This window comes from Cornus florida, unplaced genomic scaffold, assembly GCF_030987335.1.
Source record: "Cornus florida cultivar Cherokee Brave unplaced genomic scaffold, ASM3098733v1 CherokeeBrave_3.0.0_Hap2_Chr02, whole genome shotgun sequence".
Lineage (NCBI taxonomy): Eukaryota > Viridiplantae > Streptophyta > Magnoliopsida > Cornales > Cornaceae > Cornus > Cornus florida.
The window spans coordinates 93,954,327-93,975,948 of NW_026775572.1; the positions used below are offsets into that span (position 1 = coordinate 93,954,327).

At 39.0% G+C, this 21,622-nt stretch overlaps 1 protein-coding gene across 3 annotated transcripts in view; it reads left to right on the plus strand.

Annotated features, from left to right (window-relative positions):
• Positions 1 to 19,733, plus strand: part of LOC132295480 (transmembrane 9 superfamily member 2-like) — a 33,617-nt gene extending 13,884 nt beyond the window's left edge. Inside the window, exons 2-8 of one of the 3 annotated variants that reach the window (XM_059793768.1) lie at positions 6,241 to 6,414; positions 7,157 to 7,197; positions 7,306 to 7,891; positions 7,993 to 8,130; positions 8,237 to 8,393; positions 8,488 to 8,972; positions 18,981 to 19,733. In XM_059793768.1, the coding sequence (XP_059649751.1) occupies positions 6,269 to 6,414; positions 7,157 to 7,197; positions 7,306 to 7,891; positions 7,993 to 8,130; positions 8,237 to 8,393; positions 8,488 to 8,972; positions 18,981 to 19,200 (1,773 nt within the window). In that variant the 5' untranslated portion in view covers positions 6,241 to 6,268 and the 3' untranslated portion in view covers positions 19,201 to 19,733. The remainder of the gene's footprint in view (positions 1 to 6,240; positions 6,415 to 7,156; positions 7,198 to 7,305; positions 7,892 to 7,992; positions 8,131 to 8,236; positions 8,394 to 8,487; positions 8,973 to 18,980) is intronic. The other 2 variants (XM_059793766.1, XM_059793767.1) reach the window with 2 other exon arrangements.
• Positions 19,734 to 21,622: the final 1,889 nt, after the last annotated feature.

Genomic DNA, 21,622 nt, shown 5'->3' on the forward strand with positions numbered 1-21,622 from the left:
GAGTACACTTATGGGGAGGTACAACGGTTATGTACAAAATTTGGGATTGCGCATCAGCTGGCTAATGTTAAAACTCCTCAACAGAATGGTCGTTCTGAGAGAAAGAATCGCCACATCCTTGACTTAGCCAGAACAATCTGCATTGGCATGAATGTTCCCCAGTCATTTTGGGGAGATGCAGTTCTTATCGCTGTTTACATCATTAATAGGACTCCTTCTAGGATTCTTAACTTTGCAGCCCCACTCTCAATCTTACATCCCAATTCATCTCTATTTTTGATTCCTCCACGAGGCTTCGGGTGTGTGTGCTTTGTTCAGCAGTTGGGCAAACTCGTACAAAGCTTGACCCCAAGGCTTTGAAGTGTGTGTTTTTGGGCTATTCTCACTCTCAAAAAGGTTATAGGTGTTACCATCCTCCCAGTCGTCGGCGGTTTATATCCATGGATGTTTCTTTCTTTGAGCATACACCATACTATAGTGGTTCAGTTGGTTCTCAAAGTGAATGGTTCCCATTGAATATAATGGATGATCACCTTCTTCCGTCTACAACTCCTCTACCATTACCTGTTTCTTCTTCTATAATTCTTCCTCGTAATACCCCTCGAGCAGGGGGAATTGTTCCTTTTTCACAGGTTTATAATCGGAGACAACAGGTTCAAGCTTCTGCTCCCACGATCGACTGCCCAGTTCCTTCGGCACCAGCTCCGCCTTCTCAAGCTATTGTTTCGCTTGATGATCGCTCCATTGCTCTTCGAAAGGATAAATGTTCTTGTACTTACCCTATTTCTAATTTTGTTTTTGATTATGCTCTCTCACCCTCCTATCGGAGTTTTCTTGTTTCTGTTGCCTCGGTTCCTGTTCCTTCCAGTGTTGCAGATGCGCTAGCACAACCTCAATGGCGTGATGCTATGACAGAAGAACTACAAGCACTTGAGAAAAATCAGACTTGGGACATGGTTCCGCTTCCTATTGGACGAAAGGTTGTGGGTTTTCGTTGGGTGTTTACAGTCAAGCATAATCCAGATGGGTCAGTTGCTCGTTACGAGGCCCGATTGGTTGCCAAGGGTTATGCTCAGACTTATGGCATAGATTATCATGAGACTTTTGCCCCTGTTGCCAAGATGAATACCATCCGTGTATTATTTTCCATTGCTGCAATTCGATCTTGGCCTCTGTTTCAGTTAGATGTCAAGAATGCCTTTCTTAATGGTGATTTGCAGGAGGAGGTGTACATGGTTCCTCCTCCGGGCTTTCGTTCTCCTGCTCATTCTGGTATGGTATGTCGTCTTCGTCGTTCTCTATATGGCCTCAAGCAGTCTCCTCGAGCTTGGTCTAATCGCTTTGGCACTGCTATGCTCAAGTTTGGTTTCCATCAAAGTGCAGCTGATCATACCTTGTTTTTACGTCATTCAGGCGATAAGACAGTTGCTCTCATTGTGTATGTCGATGATATTATTCTTACCGTCGATGATACTACCGGAATTAATGAGGTTAAGAGCTATCTTGGCCGTCAGTTTAAGATTAAGGATCTTGGTCCCCTACGGTACTTCTTGGGCATTGAGGTGGCTTGCTCCAAGACTGGCATTTTCATTTCTCAACGCAAGTATGTTCTTGACTTGCTTTCTGCTTCTGGTCAACTTGGCGCTCGTCCTGCTGATATTCCGATTGAGCAGAATCATCGGTTGGCTGATTCTGAGGGGGAGTTGTTGTCAGATATTGGTCAGTAGCAACGACTTGTGGGGAAGCTCATTTATTTATCCATAACTCAACCTGACATTGCTTATGCCGTGAGTGTCGTGAGTCAATTCATGCACTCTCCTTGTGCCCCACACCTTGATGCAGCTATTCGGATTCTTCGCTACTTAAAAGGGTGTCCAGGCCGTGGTATTTTGTTTGCTAATCATGGTTACTTACGTGTTGAGGCTTGGACAGATGCTGATTATGCATGATCAATTTCAGATAGGAGGTCTACTTCAGGTTATTGTACCACTGTTGGTGGTAACTTGGTTACTTAGCGCAGTAAGAAGCAGGATGTTGTCTCTCGATCTAGTGCAGAGGCAGGGTATAGGGCTATGGCTCTTGGGGTAGGTGAGTTGCTTTGGTGGAAAACCTTGATGGCAGACTTGTGCCTTCCAGTGTCGCTTCCATTCTCACTCTACTGCGACAACAAGTTTGCCATTAGCATAGCAGCAAATCCCGTGCAGCATGACAGGACTAAGCATATAGAGGTGGACCGTCACTTTATTCGAGAGAAGATCATTTCTGGTCAAATTTGCACTCCATTTGTCATAAGCTCTCAGCAGCTTGCAGACATTCTTACAAAGGGCGTCAGCAAGATTGTGTTTGAGAATGCATTGTCCAAGTTGGGCGTTTCAGATATCCACGCACCAACTTGAGGGGGAGTGTTAGCATTTATGATACCACGATTTATGGTATAACTTACCATAATAGCCGAGATATGATAGGCCCAAATCATGGGATGTGATTTACCATATTATCTGTGAGATATGATAGCCACAAATCATGTATTTGACTTTATTTACGCATATGTCTAGGCATAGAATATGCAATGATTTGATTTAGTTTCCTTTCTTGTAATATGAGCATGTGCTTATTTTATCTATAAATATTAGAGCTGTGAATGGGTAATTCATCTCATCCAAGCCTTTACGCAATTATCTTCTTTTTATAAATTTCTACTGAGACATTATTAATTGTTTATGGTTTGAGGAGACATTTTTGATTTGTTAATCGACACTTTTAATCGAGTCAAATTTGCACTCTGCAACTTGTAGATTCTGAAGAAGGGTGCTAGCAAGACTGTGTTTGAAGACGCGTTGTCCAAGTTGGGAGTTTCAGATATCCGCGCACCAACTTGAGAGGGAGTGGTAGCATATATGATAGTTATGATTTATGGAATGACTTAACATATTAGCAGAGATTTGATTATGCATATGTTAGCATATATGATAGCCATGATTTATAGAATGACTTACCATATTAGCAGAGATTTGATTTAGATTTGATTTAGTTTCTTTTCTTGTAATATGAGCATGTGCTCTTATTTTATCTATAAATACTAGAGCTGTGAATGAGTGATTAATAATCATTCAAGCCTTTACATATTATAAATCTCATTCAATTCTTTACACAATTCTCTCCTTTTCTTCTTTTTATATTTCTACTGAGACCCACTTTGATATCATAACCATAGATTTGAGAGAAGTAGATATAAAGCAAGAGGAAACGGATGATGGCAAGGAGTTGGTCGATGAATCGTTAACGTTTGGGCACTGTTGCAACCAAAGTAATGATATAGATCCATTTTTAAACAATAAGCACTCTGAAGGATTTGAAGGTGTCATTGACAATTTGATGGGAGTTGGAGATTCAATTCAAGTAGAAGAGTTAGACCATCAGCAAGTTATTGAAGTGATAGGTTGGAATAATACAAATGTTAAGAACATGACAAAGATTGGTTTGACTGACTCTTGTGCTGCTATTACTAGTCTTGCCATTGTCCCCATCAGCAATTCCAAATCATGTCTTTTGGTTTACCCCAAAATCAATTGTTTTACTTCCATTCCTATACTACAACAACTCTCATCATCCACCACTACAATGGGGTGTAAGCTCTCATTTATTAAGCTTAATAAGCCATTGTCTTCCGTACCTTTGTTTGAGACAGTGGACTTTCAAGTTCATATTGTTGAAGATATCTTGAGAAATTCTATAACCACATATTTGGATGACCTTGCATTGCTGACATGTGACATGGCAGGTAATCTTCTAGAGCTTGGATTTAGTGTTGGATCTACACAAGCAAGAATAAGGCATCATGACAACTACAATCATCCTCTCTTTGCGGGAGTAGTTTTCAACGAGTCCGACACGTTTCAAAATAAAATTTTATTTATTCTTGTGTATGACTAAACTCGAGGATGAGCTTATTTTGAAGTGAAGGAAACTGATGTAGGAAAATTTTATTAGATTTTATATTATTTTTATTTTTTTTTATAGTTTTTAGGGAGTTTAATTTTAGGTTTTTAATTTCCTTCTACCATTAGTTTCTTTATATTCTTAGTTTACTTAAGCATTAGTTTCCTTTATAGTTTTAGGGTTTTATTTATTATAAAAACATGTACTGCAATAGCAGAAAATCAATCAATTTTATCAATAATATTTCAGAATTCTATATGAATTTTCTCTTCCTTGTGGATTCAAGGTTCTCTATCTTGTGGATTCAAGATAACTCCCGTTCCTTTTGTACGTCTTATTGCTTCCGCTACGTCATAAAGGCTATGTATGATGGATTAGAGTTGTAAATTGATAACTATCATTGTGAATTGGGGCATGGTATATTCATCCATCACATGCATAGTATTGATGTGAGGAGATGGAGGTTAGTTGTGGGGGTGAAAAGAATGGTGTGAGATTCAAGGTTGAATTTCCAAGGTTTGTGAAAAGGTTTTTCGGTGTGCGTATGTGTGGGTGGGTTAGACTGGTTGGAGGAGTGCGGTTGCATCCATATCGGTGTCATAGGCTTGGTTAGAAGAGAGGTCATGGCATTTTGGCATAAACATGGGCATTGCTTGCATTGATATGGATGCAACCGCACTCCTAGAAGAGAGGTCATGGCATTTTGGCATAAGCATGGACATTGCTTGCATTGAATAATTTGTGCTGGACTTGTGGTGTGTATATATATATGGTATCACCGATTCATGGTTAATGATGCTATTGGTTGATAACTTTTTTATTTCCCCGTGCAAACTATTTCCCCATTCATTGGGTGCTTGCTCACTTGACTTTAGAAGCCATACCTTAGGCATACTCTACTGAGCTATCGTGCTCACTCCATTATTATAAACATTTTTCAGGTGATAGCTGAGTGGTGGAGTTGAATTTATCATAAATGGCTAAGGGAAGATGAACTTGGTTCTTGGAACGTGTTTCGTTGCGCTTAGCATTTTGTATAGGTCATCCATTGTAATTTTGTAAAGCTGATCTATGTGGTACTCCGTGTATAGGGAGACAATGAGGCTAGGAGATCTATTTTGTAATGAAATCGTATTCTTTGGGGAATGTATACACCTTGGCTATACTCTTGTTGTAAAAGATGTTATGTGCATGGAATGTAAAGAAATATACTTGATTATATGTATTTCCATGATATAAATGTTTATGTATGTTGTATCCATCCATATACTTATGTTTTGGGAAGGTTTTGGTGCAAGGTTGAACCTTAGAAGGATCTCCCCAGCTCATTTGTAACTTCTAATAACCAAACCATCCATTACGGGACATTTCAGGATCATTTGGGTGTATTTGGACATCCCACGATTGACCGGACCCATGGGAATTGAAAGTTGAGGCTTAATTTCATTTTTTGGGCAGAATGTTGGCTTCTGGACGACTGGTCCCCCTTCCCCTACGATCGGTCGCAGCTACTATTCATGCACTAGCCAGCTTTGTCATCCGAACTTGCAACAGTCATAACTTATTCATTTTAAATCCAAATGGGGTCATTCTTGAGCCCAAATTGAATGATTTGAGTTAGCTTTTCAATGATTTCAATCCCATTTTCAGATTCCTATCCTACTAGGAGATTTTTACGTTTTAGTGAGACAGTGTCGGAAAACCTTTGAACTGGGAGTGGGCGATTGTGGAAAACCATGTCTAAGTTCCTTAGAACCCCTTGGAATGTTACCAAATGATTAAAATAGATTGAATGGATCTCATTTGACTTGGTTAATGTCAAATTATCCCCTTCCTTGTGTAAAATGACTATAATACCCTTAATGAGCCCTCGGGAATAAGGATCCGGACTTGCTTTCATCACCCGTTAACGACTCGGAGCATCCGGGGTCGGGTCGTTACAAGACTCCTATTTGGGCACTCAAATTTTATATTCTTAGTTCCTTAATCTTTTGGATTCATTGTTGGCATTGTAAAACTGGGGAGGATCCCATGTATTTTTTGATAGCTTGAAATTATAGCTGTTCTTTTGGGTTTTGTGCAGTTGTAAGGGATCCGCTCCCCGTTTGATCACCTTTCTATAAAGATTTTACTTATCATAATATATATATATGTAAACCTTGTGAGATTATCAAATACACACACACACACACACACACACACACACACACACTATGAGATCATGCTTGAAAAATTAGTCAATTTGCTCTATTATTGTCTTTGTATCAGTTCTTTAAACCCATGTATTTGATTTGATTGAAGCTCTCTTTCTTGTCAAAAGCTTCGGAAAATGGTGGAATCTTTTGCAATTCTTCTGGTTGCTGCTCTTTTGTGTTGTGCAAGTCAAGTGCAATCAGCTGTGTCAGATCATCGCTATAAAGCTGGAGATCCAGTCCCTCTCTATGCCAACAAGGTTGGCCCATTTCATAATCCTAGGTAAATTTGTAAATCTTTCCATTAATGGATGCTTTAGCTACTTCCCTTTCTAAGTAATTTTGTCATATATGAAGTACTAGTTATGCATTTGCATCTGTTTGAACGAGTTCTTTCGTTCTTTTGGAGGATTTCTGTTTTTGGGGTTACCGTGATTTTGGTTACTTTTGCCTTTATTTGCTACTTTGTGGATATTAATTTTTATAATTATTCTAGTTTCCAGATTTTGATTTTGGATCTAAATTGTTATCTGAGTTGCATATTGTATTATTCAACATTTTAATTTATTATGTTTGGATCAATTTTTATTAAATTGACATTTTTCTTCACATACCATGTGAGGCTATTCCATTGAAGATGGACTATAATGAAATAGTCACTTTGAGGTTCCCTATGAAATGAGGCATGGAATGGAGCCACTACGAAGAAGATCTGGGAGTTATAAAGGAAGTTTCGAGCTTGCATTTATATTTAAATGCAATCACATTAACAATATGATTTGTGTCTTATTTGCAGATGTGGTTAAATTTTTATAGTGATAAAACATGAGGCATGTGGCAAAATTTTTAATTTTATATTTTAATCAAAGAACTGAATTGCTTTTTGTTTCAATTTTAAATGGATTTGGTTGCCGAGGACTTAGGGTGTTTCATGCATCTTAGTTTATTTCATGACTAGCATAGATTGGACTTCTTGGATCAAATTGCTAAACACGTGTTCCTTTGTTCTTTTTCTTTAACTTCAGTGAAACATATGCTTATTCCGATCTTCCCTTCTGTTCGCCAGGTTTTCATCTTCACTTATGTTCTTAATATTTTAGTGGTTTCTCTTGATGTGTTTTTCCTTCAATTCTTCTTTCTTGTTTTCATTATTGTTGGACCAATTTATTGATAGATCATGTGAAACAGAAGAAAGAAGCTTTAGGTGAAGTGTTGAATGGAGATCGTCTTGTTTCTTCTCCATACAAACTTGACTTCCGAGTAGAGAAGGATTCTGAAGTTGTATGTAGAAAGAAGCTGACAAAGGAAGAAGTTTCTCAGTTCCGAACTGCAGTTGCAAAGGAGTACTACTTTCAGATGTACTATGATGACTTGCCAATTTGGGGTTTCATTGGAAGAGTTGACCGGCATGGTGTAGCCGAACCAAATAATTACAGATATCTTCTTTACAAGCATGTTGTTTTTGAGATACTTTACAATAAGGACCATGTGATTGAAATCAGTGTTCGAACAGAACCACAGCTTATGGTGGACCTGACAGAGGACAAGGAAGTTGATGTCGAATTCATGTATACTGTGAAATGGAGGGAAACAAACAGTCCATTTGAGAAGAGAATGGAGAAGTACTTACGGTATTCTTCGTTGCCACATCACTTAAAGACCCATTGGTTTTTGGTTATGAACTCTTGTGCGACGGTTCTCATCCTAATTGGTTGTCTGGTGACATTTTATGTGCGAGTCCTGAGGAAGGATATTATTAAGTAAGGAGAACATGTAAATATATGGCCAAAGTATCCATTGAATATATTTTGATTTTATTTTGCCTTCATATGTTATTTATTTTTTTTCAAATTCTTGAAAGGTATGTGCATGATCAGGAATTGGCTGATAGCCAAGAAGAGACAGGATGGAAATACATCCATGGTGATGTGTTTCGGTACCCAAAACACAAGTCCTTGTTAGCTGCAGCCCTTGGTTCTGGCACCCAGTTGTTGATTCTGTTAGTATCTTTTCAGAAATGTTGTCCTTAAATGTGAAGCCCAATTCATTCTGTTGCAAATCATCTGATACTTAATTTGTAATTCTGTTGTTCCTTGCATTTGCAGTACACTGTCCATTTTGATACTGGGGCTAGTTGGAGTATTTTATCCATACAACCGAGGGGCTTTGTGCACTGCACTGTTTGTCATATTTGCAATTACATCTGGAATTGCTGGATATACAGCAGTTTCTTTCTATTGTAAGCTTGAAGGAACCAACTGGGTATGTGCTAATGGGTTCTGGCTATGGATATGGTGCTTCTTAAAATAAGCCGGGTGGAATAATCAATTTATTTATTTTTTCCTTGGCTATACAGATGAGGAATCTTTTGCTAACGGGATGCCTTTTTTGTGGGCCTCTGTTCCTTACATTCTGCTTCCTTCATACTGTTGCCACCGTATACAGAGCAACTACAGCACTACCAATGGGTACAATTGTGGTATTATTCCTTATATGGGCCTTTCTAGCATCACCATTGCTTTTGTTGGGTGGGATTGCTGGGAAAAATAGAAAGTCTGTATTCCAAGCTCCCTGCCGCACTACTAAGTGTCCCAGAGAGATTCCACCACCTTGTTGGTACAGGGGTATCCTTCCTCAGATGACCATGGCGGGAATACTGCCTTTTGGTGTCGTCTACATTGAGCTTTACTATGTATTTGCCAGCATATGGAGTCACAGGATTTTCACCATATATGTCATTCTGTTGATTGTCTTTATTGTTCTTCTGATCGTAACTGCTTTTGTGACCATCTCTCTGACGTACTTTCAGCTTGCTGCCGAAGATCATGAATGGTGGTGGAGGTACAGTAGTTTCTTTCTTGTGTTTTTTAGCTCATTGTTGCTTACTTTTTGGTTCATTTTTATGTTATATCTAATTTATAGTTTCTCTGGTACATTATATGCTTCAACTCTAGCAAATTGTTTCTTCTGGAGGCCCATTATTTTAAAATTTTTGGTTAACTAGCTGGATGCTTGTTATGAGTAGAAGGTGATCAATTCTGCACACATTACTCATCCACTTGTGCTCCATTAATTCTGTTATTAGATAAACTTCACGGAATCACATTATAAAACAAGAAACATAAGGACAGCTCTGTTGTAATACACTATCTTTTTTTTTTTTTCTTTTCTTTTTTTTAAGATTTAAGTTTAACTTATAGAAATAGATACTTTTTTAGGAACTATTTTATTTTTGACCATGGGAGTCAAATAATACAAGTGGATATCTTTTGTCTATCAAAATTAAGAACCAGTGATTGATGATTTTTGTGATCTGAGTGATCTAATACTGCTTGTTCTGTAAATTTTCAAGCCTTAGAAACAGATTGTTTCATAATTGTCTATCCACTATTAGATGAAATGTCCAACTAAAAAACAAAGAAATATCCACTCTATGCCAAACACAGGAAAATGCAATGAAAAAAAATAAAATAAAATAACATTTTACATGGAAAATGCTTTACCCCGTAAATTTTTTACACCAAAACAAATAGAGCCCTAGTCTAGTTAGATCAAAATTCACAGTGTGAAAGATATATTTGTTGTTAGGGGCTTATTTGTTATTACTTATATAATGTTGGGGCTTATGTTTAATTTTTGAAACTTGTTATTATAAATAGAATGTGGTAGAAGGATGAATGTATTCTTTCATTCTTTCTCTCTTTCCCCAACTCTTTCTCTTTTTCTCTCATTCGCTTTCTTCTCTTTTTCTTCTTCTTCTTCTTATCACTTACTTTTGATTTGATTTTATCTTAAAGTCAACATAGTATCATAGCATGGTTTGTAAAGCTCTAGATTTGTAGTTGAAACCCTAGTGCAAGTTTGTGTAAACCCTAGTGGGTGTGAAGGGTTTTGAAGAGATTCCAAGATGGGATTTGTTTGCAAAGAAGTAGTGTTAATCACATCCACACGTACCGCAGATCCAACTCGATTGGTGTTTTTTTTTTGTTTTTTTAGAGATTGCAGTCTCGATCGGTGTTTTTTTTGTGTTCGCGGGGTTCTGCAACAACAGCTTTTTCTTCGTCGTTCGTGATTCTCGTACGTTCTATACTTTCTTGCTTTCTAAGGTTTGTGTGGTGACTGTGTGGTCGCTTTTTTATGCATCTCTGAAGACGGTAATCTTTTTAGTTGAAGTTTGTGTATTAGAGAGGTGGTTCTCTACGTATTTTGTTGTTGTTTTTGTTTCTGAGGATTGTATACCCAGAAATTGTTTGATAAAATGTCTGCCTAGAGGTGACTTCAAAAGAAGCTGGGTCTTCTCCTAGTCTGACTCCAGTATTGGGAGATAGTAGTGATCACCATCCAGGCCTTTGTATTACGACTGTTAGGCTGGATGAGACGAACTATATGGAGTGGGCTCAATCTGCTCGTATGCTTATCACTGGTCATAGGATGATCGACCATATCGAAGAGACTGTCACGTATCCCTCTAAAAGAGATCTTGCATTCAAAGAGTGGAGTGCAAATAATGCACTAGTTATGACGTGGTTGTTGCAGTCCATGCAACCACAGATCAGCAAAGGGTTTCTGTTTGTGAAAATAGCTAAAGAGCTTTGGACGGCTGTTGAAGAGTCGTATTCCTCAGTTGGTAATTTTGCAAAACTGTATGAACTCTAAAAACAAATTTCAAGATTCAAGCAGGAAGACCAAGCTCTTGCTACATATAACCACACTCTACGTGGTAAATGGGAAGAGTTAGATCACTACCAAGACCGCATACCTGTGTGTGCAGCTGATGTTAAAGCATTTCATGCTATAGTAGAAAGGAATCGAATCTATGAGTTCTTGGGTGGTTTGCATCCGAGATACAAGCATGCCAGGGTACAAGTGTTAGGCAGGTATCCAGCCCTTACTTCTGTTAGAGATGTGTTTTCATATATCCAGGATGAGGAGAGTAGAATGAAGGCTATGTCTCAACCTGCATACACTAAGCCTGATCTAGAAGTACTATTGTTTGAGAGGTCTACTCTTTCCACACAACAATGGAACAAGCCCAATCCTCCAAAAGGTGAGAAACAGGATGACAAAAGCAAGTTGAGGTGTGATCACTGTGGGTGTACGCGCCACACTAGGGAAACATGCTGGAATCTACACGGTCGCCCTACTCCAGCTCTTGCTAATGCGAATGCTAGGCCAAGGCCTGGTCCATTTAGGGGGTTCTCTACGGCACATACTGCAGAGCATGAGACTGCTTCTACTAGTCATGCCTCCTCAGGGCCACCGAGTTCTTTGTCAGGGGCTAAACTTGATGCTCTCCGACATCTACTACCAAACATTCCGCTGTTTCCACCTCTAACTTCGCTCAGACAGGTACCTCTCATTCGGCACATCAGGTTTCCACATTATCTGGTGGACCACCCTGGATCATTGATTCAGGAGCCACTGATCACATGACTGGTATGGCATCTGATTTTTCTTCGTATAGTTTATGTTCTGGTAAGGATAAGGTTAGAGTGGCTGATGGCACCTTCACCTCCATTGCGGGGAAGGGCATTGTTTCTGCCTCTCCTAATCTTACCTTATCCTTTTTTCTTTATGTCCCAAAGTTTCCCAATAACCTCCTTTCTGTCAGTCACATTACAAAAGGCTTGAATTGTAGGGTAACCTTTTTTCCATCTCACTGTGTGTTTTAGGACTTGGACACGGGGGAAGACGATTGGAAGTGGAAGTGAGGACAATGGCTTGTATTTGCTGAACGCAAGGCTAACTTATTGTGTTGTAAATCAATCTAATGTTAGGAATAGTAATGTCAATAAAGATATGTTAATGCGATGGCATAATAGACTAGGTCATTTACCTCTTCCTGTTTTGAAGCATGTGCTTCCCCAATTTGCTTCTATTAAATCTTTTGAGTTAAATTGTGAAACATGTGGTTTTGCCAAACAATGTCGTGTTTCTTATCCTACTAGTATTAATAAAAATACAGCTCTTTTGCAGCTTGTTCAATATGATGTGTGGGGTCCTGAATTTACTACTTCATTACTTGGTTTTCGTTACTTTGTTATATTTGTTGATGACTTTAGTCGATATACTTGGCTTTGTCTTATGAAAACCAAAGATGAAGTTCATTTCATTTATAAAACCTTTCATAGGATGGTATGTACTCAGTTTGGTTGTCCCCTCAAAATCCTTCGATTTGATTATGGAGGAGAGTTTATGTATGGTGGTCTTACCTCCTTTTTTGCTGATAACGGGATTGTCCATCAAACCTCTTGTGTCGATACACCACAACAGAACGGTGTAGCTAAAAGAAAGCACCGTCATATTACGGAGGTAATCCGTTCTCTTCTAATTGGGATGGGAGTGCCTAAAAGTTATTGGGCTGATGCAACCTTAACAGCTACATACCTTATTAATCGCATGACTTCTATGGTTCTTGGTTATCAAGCCCCCTTCTCTGTCTTACACCATGACACTGCCTTGTTTACTGTCCCTCCGAAAGTGTTTGGTTGTGTTTGTTATGTTCACATTCATTGTTGCAAGGACAAAATGGACCCTAAGGCAATCCGATGTGTCTTTCTTGGATACTTCGCTACTCAAAAAGGGCATCGGTGTTATAACCCTACCACTCGTCTTCGCTTTGCCTCCATTGATGTTACATTCTTTGAGTCTGTTCCTTTTTTTTTCACCGCTCGGGATTCTCTACAGGGGGAGACTACTATACAGGTAGAGAATCTGTTGTCCATTTAGAGGGAATGCCCCCTTCCTTTGCCTGTTCCTATTTAGGGGGAGCTTCTTACTGAGGTGCCTATGTCTAGTCCTCCTAACACTAATGATTTGCAGTAGGGAAAGCAGCCAATTGTCTACACTAGGAGGGCAAAACAAGTTATTGACTCACCCAAGGACTAAGAAGTCTCCCTCGATCCAAGTGATTCCTTAGTTGACATCGATATTCCTTATTCTTTTCCCAATAGCATTCCTGTTGATCTTGATGTCCCTATTGCCTATCGTAAGGGTGTTCGTAGTTGTACAAAGCATTCTATATCTCAGTTTGTATCCTATGATGCCTTATCTCCAATATATTGTGCTTTCACTTCGTGTATCTCCTCTGTATATGTTCCTTCTAGTGTTTCAGATGCTCTTAGTCAAACTTCATGGAAGAAAGCTATGCTTGAAGAAATGAAAGCCCTTGAGAAGAATGGTACTTGGGATACTGTTCCATTACCTAGGGGTAAGAAACCAGTAGGCTGCAAATGGGTCTACACAATAAAGTACCATGCAGACGGAACAATTGAGAGATATAAAGCTTGGTTAGTTGCAAAGGGCTTCACTTAGACCTATGGAATTGATTATCAGCAAACATTTGTTCCAGTTGCCAAGATGAACTCTATACGTGTTCTTCTTTCTTTGGCAGCTACTTTGAATTGGCCCTTACATCAGCTGGATGTAAAGAATGCTTTTCTTTATGGTGACTTGGAGGAAGAGGTGTATATGACTATGCCACCAAGGTTTAAGCTTGCTAATGGTCATAATTTAGTGTGCAAGATAAATAACGCTTTGTATGGGGTAAAGCAGTCGCCACGTGCTTGGTTTGAGAGGTTCAGCACCGCTGTGAAAAGAGTAGGGTACACACAAAGTCAGGCAGATCATACTCTCTTCATCAAGAAGCACCAGGGCTGCACCACTACCCTTATTGTATATGTTGATGATATTGTTATCACTGGAAATGATCCAGAAGAGATTCGTTGAATGAAGTCATTCTTAGGGATAGAGTTTGAGGTTAAAGATCTCGGATCATTGAGATACTTTCTTGGCATCAAGTTTTGTAGATCGAAGAAAGGGGTGTTCATTTCTCAACGGAAGTATGTGTTAGATTTGTTGGCTGAAACAGGCAAGCTTAGAGCTAGACCGATTGATATTCCCATTGAGCAGAACCATAAGCTTAATGATATAGATGGAGACCCATTAGATGATGTGGGAAAATTTCAGCGATTGGTTGGGAGACTAATTTACTTATCTTTCACACGCGTGGAATAGGAAAAGGGGTTGTGAAGAAGAACAGCCATGTTTGGCTACGTGGTTATGCTATTCCAATCCTGGTTTACTAAAACCAGGATAGCAGAGACCTGGTTTTGATCCAGACCAGTTCGCCCAGGTTCGATCCGGTTGCCAGATCCGACCCGACTACAGATCCGCCCCGACTGTAGATTCGGCTAGACTACAGATCCGGCTCGGATACAGATTCTGCAATTTTTTTTTTCAGGTTCGTTTTTTTTATCTTCTCTATGGCTGCCAGTTCAGACCTGTTATCTTCTACCTCCTTCAATCCTCCCATGACTTCAGTCAAGCTTAATGGCAAAAATTACATTTTATGGGCCAAGTCAGTAGCCATTTTCCTGAAAGCCAAAGGCTTTGGCACTCATTTGGTCAAGGATAAACCCAAAGCCAGTGATGCTGATTTCAGATCATCTCCTTAATGCTGAATTGTATTGAACCCCATATTAGCTCCAACTTGTTATATCTGGACGCTGCCAAGGAGATATGGACCCGACTCCAACAATTAGACTCAGGTACTGGTAATATAACCAGAATTTATGAGGTGTGTAGACAATTTTTTGACCTCCAGTAAGGGACTCACAGTTTAGAAGAATACCTCTCACGGGCAATGGGACTTTGTGAAGAAATGAACTTGTATCAACCCATCACCTCTGATGTGAAAAGCATGTAACAACAACGTGAGGATTTTAATGTTGTTCGGGTTCTCACAGGATTGTCACAAGAGTATAAACCTGTTCGAGCACAGATTTTGGGTAGCCCTGCACTTCCCTCTCTTCCTGATATGTTATCCAGACTCTAGCGTGCTACTTTATCTAGTGGTGTTTCAGGGGGTGCTTCGAGTGGTGTCACTGCTCCTCCTTGTAGTGAACGTTCTGCCCTAGTTGTGAACCAAGGTGGCTTTCAGTCTTCTCGTGGCGGTGGTGGTCGTTTTACTCGTGGTCGTGGTCGTTGCAGAGGCAGAGACTCAAAACTTTGCACTCACTACGGTCTTACTAATCACACTGTCAATTACTGTTGGGATCTTCATGGGAAACCACCACCTTCTTCCTATGCACATCAAGTGACTTCTTGCCACACCCACTGCTCCACATGTGGCTGTTGAGACTACTATGCTCACGATTCCCTGTGAAGAGTATGCTCAGTTTCTGTCTCAACAACGGCCTTCCACCTCATCTTCCATGGGGTCCTTTGCCCAATCAGGTAGTGCCCCTGTATGTCTTTTGTCCTCTAGTCAGAGTCCTTGGATTCTTGACTCTGGAGCATCCGATCACGACTGGTAGTTCTCATCTCTTATCTGATTTTCAGTCTGTTCCTTCCTCTCAAACTGTTACTCTTGCTAATGGATCATCAACTAAAGTTTTGGGTTTGGGAACTATTCATCTTACCTCTTCTATGTCCCTTTCCTCTGTGTTATATGTTCCTCAATTCCCTTTTAATTTGTTGTCCATTAGTAAACTTACTAAATCTCTTAACTGCTCCGTTACATTTTATCCCACATGTTGTCTTTTTCAGGATCTCAAGACGAAAAAGAGGATTGGTACAGGACATGAAGTAGGTGGCTTGTATTACTTCGATCTTGCACCATCTCCCACGGCTCTTCAATCATCTTTGTCGTCTTTCCAGTTGCACTGTCGTCTCGGCCACCCATCATTATCAGTTTTGCAGCGTCAAGTCCCTGGTCTTAGTCGTATTAAGTCCATGTCTTGTGAAACATGTCAGCTTAGTAAGCATTGTCGTGTATCTTTCAAACCGAGAGCTAATAGTGTTGCTAGTCCTTTTCAGTTAGTTCATTCAGATGTATAGGGACCAATAAAACATATTTCTATTAATGGATTTTGTTATTTTGTGACTTTTGTGGATGTGTGTGTTATGTCCATAACCTTGGACCCAGTCTTGATAAACTCGACCCTTGTGCCACTAAGTGTGTTCTTCTTGGGTACTCTCGCCCTCAAAAGGGCTATCGTTGTTACAATCCTCATTTTCAACGCTATTTCACTAGTGCTGATGTCTCATTTTCTGAGTCTCTCTTATATTTTTCTGATTCTACTACTCCTCTCGATATTACTTCTGAGCCACCTATCCCAACGGTTCCCTCTCTATTTCCTGCTTTCGCACCTCCTCACTCTAGTGTCCCATTACAGGTTTATACTCGATGACCTCGACTGCCTACTTCGCTCCCTCCATCTCCTTCAGAGTCTTCATATCCGACGCCTTTACGTAATGATTTGCCTATTGCTCTCCGTAAAGGTATTCGGTTGTGTGTTACTGCACATCCCATTTCTAACTTTGTTTCCTACCGTCATATTTCATCCTCTTTATCTTGTTTTTTATCCAAAGTGTCTGCTACTTTTGTTCCCAAGACTTTGCTGGATACTCTCTCTTATTCGGGTTGGCGACAAGCCATGATAGATGAAATGGATGCCCTTTACCGTAATCGAACATGGGATCTTGTTCCCTTACCTCTGGGCTCTAAAACAGTTGGTTGTAAGTGGGTCTACACAGTTAAATACCTTCACGATGGGTCTATTGAGTGGTTGAAGGCTCGTCTAGTGGCAAAGGGGTACACTCAGACTTATGGTGTTGATTATGATGACACTTTTTCCCTTGTTGCTAAGATTTCTTCTATTCGAGTTCTTATTTCCATTGCTGCCAATTGTAACTGGTTGTTATTTCAATTGGATGTCAAAAATGCCTTCTTACATGGTGACTTGGTTGAAGAAGTTTATATGGAGCAACCACCTGGGTTTGTTGCTCAGGGGGAGTATCGTCACACTGTTTGTCTCCTTAAAAAGGCCCTGTATGGATTGAAACAATCTCCACGGGCTTGGTTTGGAAAATTCTCTGAGGCGGCATTAGAATTTGGTCTTAACAGATGTCAGACCGATCATTCAGTATTTCACCTGCGCCCTAACGTTGGCTTCATTTTTCTTGTGGTGTATGTAGATGATTGTGATCACAGGTGATGATTCTGAAGGCATTGCTAAGTTGAAATTGTTTCTGCAAAATCGATTCCACATTAAAGACTTGGGTAAACTTAGGTACTTCTTGGGTATTGAAGTTGCTAGATCCAAGGAGGGTATAAGTTTATCTCAATGAAAATATGTGTTGGACTTGCTAGAAGAAACAGGTATGTTAGGTGGTCGTCCGGTTGATGCTTCTATGGATTCAAATACAAAACTTGTGTCTGATGAGGGTGATCTATTTAATGACCCGGGTAGATTTCGTCGCCTTGTTGGGAAATTAATTTATCTCACTATCACTCGACCTGATATTTCATATGCAGTTAGTGTTGTAAGTCAGTTTATGGGAGCTCCTAGAATGCCACATTGGATTGCTATTCTTCGGATTATTCGAAATCTCAAGCAAGCTCCAGGTTTTGGGTTACTATACAAATCAAATGGTCATCTCAGGGTGGAAAGTTTTACAGATGCTGACTGGGCTGGTTCTCCTTCAGATAGGAGATCTATTACAGGCTACTATACATTTATAGGAGGAAATCTTGTTACATGGAAAAGTAAAAAACAAACGGTGGTAGCTCGATCTTGTGCTGAAGCTGAGTACAGGGCAATGGCCCATACCGCTAGTGAGTTGACATGGATACAACATTTTCTAAAAGAACTTGCGTTGACAGTTGAAGCTTCTACTCCATTGTTCTGTGATAATCAAGTAGCTGTTCACATTGCATCAAATCCTATGTTTCATGAGAGGATCAAGCATATTGAGGTTGATTGTCACTTCATTCGAGAAAAAATATTAAGTGGGAGCATTTTTACTCCATTTGTGAAGTCTGAAGATCAACTAGCTGATATGTTAACCAAAGCACTGGGTCATAACTGGTTAAGGAATATCTCTTCCAAGCTGGGGTTATTTGATATATATTCTCCAGCTTGAGGGAGAGTGTTAGAATGTTTATGTATATATATATATTTATGTTGGGTCATTATGTAATTACCCATAGTAGTTAGGATTATTGTGTAATTAAGAAACATTGTGTAATTAGGTTATAACTCTTTTCCTTTATATAAGCCTCATTTGGCTTAAGGGTAATACACAATATATTGATACAGAATACTCTTTCTCTCTCTCTCTCTCTCATGAATTAGAACAGAAAACTTAAAACTTGATTCTAGGAACATTATATGCATGTCTAGAAAAACTTTAAAATGATTCCTCACTCAGCCCATAATCAATCCTAAGGTCATTACTTGGAACCTATTCAATTGATTGAATATGTTGATTTCACCTTTTTGCTCATTGTGTCTGATTTGTCTATGTAGAACATCTCTGTCTTGTCATAGTTGTAATCTCTGACTTAACTTGAGATACTCTTGAAACATTTGTCAATACTCTCCTTGTCTTTTTGTTGAAATCTCTTTCTTGATTCTACAATACTCAGATATACTTGACATGTCATGTTTGCCTTGTCTTTGCTAAAGTGCTCTGTGTGACTCAAACAATACAATGACATACTGATCATAGTTTTGATGAGAATATGCCAATGCATAAAATATTTTCGTAACACAAGGAACCCCCTTTAAGTAGCTTGTTAGTGCATCATAAATATTTGATTGTTTATTAGGCTAACTTTCTTATGGTTAAACTTGTTAACTCCGTTTAGATTTGGGATGTGATTATATCATCAAACTAGGTTCCGAGATGTTTCTTTATCCATATTAAGTGTAACATGTTCTAATTACTTGATTCTTAGGGGTGTTTCCTGTTGTTAAAGTTGGACAAACTGTACATGAACGTCTTTGAGAGTTTTGATGTGCCAGATTGTGTAGACTGATCTAAATGTCTGATTTTATGCAGATCTTTTCTTTGTGGTGGATCAACTGGCTTGTTTATCTATGCCTACTCGTTCTACTATTTCTATGCCGTATCACATATGTATGGTTTCTTGCAAATCTCCTTCTTCTTTGGTTACATGGCTTGCATCTGCTATGGCATCTTTCTCATGCTTGGGACTGTGGGTTTCCATGCTGCTTTGCTCTTTGTTCGTCAGATCTATGGGTCTATTAAGTGTGACTAGTCGACTAGTTCTTTTTCTGAATATTCTTCCCTTATTTTTGTTCGTGACATCTATGGGTCTACCAATTTTATTGTTAGGATAGTTTTATGAGTACTCCAAACTACAAAAGCCAAAGAATCAAAGTTCTAAACATGCCTTCTGGAAATTGGGTCTTTCAAGATTTTTTATGCTGCTTGTACTACAAGGTTTATTTAATTTATTTTGGGTGCTATCTGTAATCTGAGAGAATTTTTATGGGGGAGGAAAGCTTGTACAGTTAAACATATCTTCACTCTCATAATGAACTCTTGTGAATTATAGTTGGCAAATTTTGTCACTAGTCTTAATGCAGTAAGTCCTCCCTTTTTCCAGAAAAAGAAGAACAATTTTCTAACTTCTTCCGTGCATTATTTTAGAGGGCCGAGCAAACATGATATGCTCACACATTTCTACAAACACATAAATGCTGGAGGAAAAAAAGCTTTCACTTTCCTACATGATCTGCACATCTGTTTGGGTTTTTAATCTTCTATTTAACCTTTCTTATTGTCAAATTACTCTGTTCCTTCTGAAATTATTATTATTATTATTTTTTTATTTTGCAGAGAATGAGATTTTTTCTTTTCTTTTCCTTATGTGGAGATGCAATGAATAGATAATAGCAATTTCATTCTATGATTGTTGCTAATGGTCTAAATGTTATGGTTCTTAGTTTGTTTGAAGGGGGTTGGGGACATGAAACTTGTTACACTAGTATTGTATTGTACATGAATTATGTTACATTGTTGGATATGGAGTTGAGTATGACTCAGATCTATAATAGTTATGCCATCGAAGCCCTAGAATGGCTTGTAGCATTTCCTAAAGTAAAGGAGCAGACCTACCGGAAACCCACGAAGAAAGAAGTGGTTCACCTTGCCGCACTCTTCTCTTCCTTGACGTAACTATGCCCTAATTACATATTCTAATTAACAAGTCATTTTCTTCTCTTCTAACTTAGTCTGGGAATAGGGGAGGCGAAGGAAGTTTCTCTTTTTCCTTGAAAAGCAGCAAGCGGGTGAACGAATAACCGATTGAACTATAGCCACTCTATATTGAAAACATGGACCCCGAAGAATAATTCAACTTTAATTATGACTATATGAATTGCGATCTGCTTTGAACCTCCTTAAAGGTTATGCCTTATGGATTTAGATCAAGAAGAAGCTTGTATTGTCACATATAGCTTCATTTACTGGAGAAAAACTTATTTCTTAAAAGGCACAACCTTTAAGTTATCCACTATGCAATCTCTTGTTGGATATACTGAATTAATGATAAATCTCTATTCCACATTTGATTGATCCAGGAAAATTGTCAGGAACCCTTCTACTTGACCTTGATCGACGAAAATTGAGTTGAGAACCCTTCTACTTAACCTTTCCACACACACAAAAACACAGAAGTTTCTTATATTTACAATATGAATTTCCATTTCTTGATGACGGAGTGATGAAAGTTTGTATGTTTTTAGCTTCTAAGTTATATCGTTTATCTAACCATTAGTTCTAATATGAGGGTATGCCATATCTGGTTTGAAAGACAGACTTTGTGAATTTAACTGGCACTTTTCCTTTGCCCGGCTCTTTTTTTTTTTTTTTTTTTTGCAGAGAATGATAATTTTTTTTTTCTTTTCCTTTTGTGGAGATGTAATGAATAGATAATATCAATTTCATTCTATGATTGTTGCTACTGGTTTAAATGTTATGGTTGCTAGTTGTTTGAGGGGGTTGGGGACATGAAACTTGTTATACTATTATTGTATCGTTCATGAATTATATGTTACATTGTTGGATATGGAGTTGAGTGTGACTATATGAATTCTGAGTAGGTGGTATGCAAAGTGTGTTTGAAATTGGAAGTGGTGTGTACCATTTAACATGGTGAATGCTAGACATGCTTTAACTTGAACTTGAGGGGGGGAAAGAATGACCAGAGAGGGATCATGAAGAACGTGCGTGACGGTTCCATGCCAATAGTTCATCTTGAGAATGGCACAAATTCAAATGTGTAGTGAGGGGCCTTTGTGGCCATTGTATTGGATTTTGTTTTTGAAGGCCAAATGAAAATGGTTCTGCCAATTGTGTAGGGTTAATTTTAGCATTGTATTCCTGTTGGAGGACTGCCATCAGTGGCCTTTCTTTGGGTGGATGGCAGTGTCTGGGAAGATTTTGGCCATCTATAACCGGCTGAAGGGGAGACAACAATCAATTGTTGTTGTATGTGTTAAGATGAATGAGGAAATGGTTGGTACCTGGCTTAGGCGAACCATCTAAAGGTGACAAAAATGTGCTTGCAGTTAGGGTTAGCACTCTTCATTTGGTCTGAGGTCCACAACCCGCCCAGAAAGGGCAGATCCGAGCCTAATAATGGACTGGCCTGCTTCAGTCCTTCAACTTCGCAG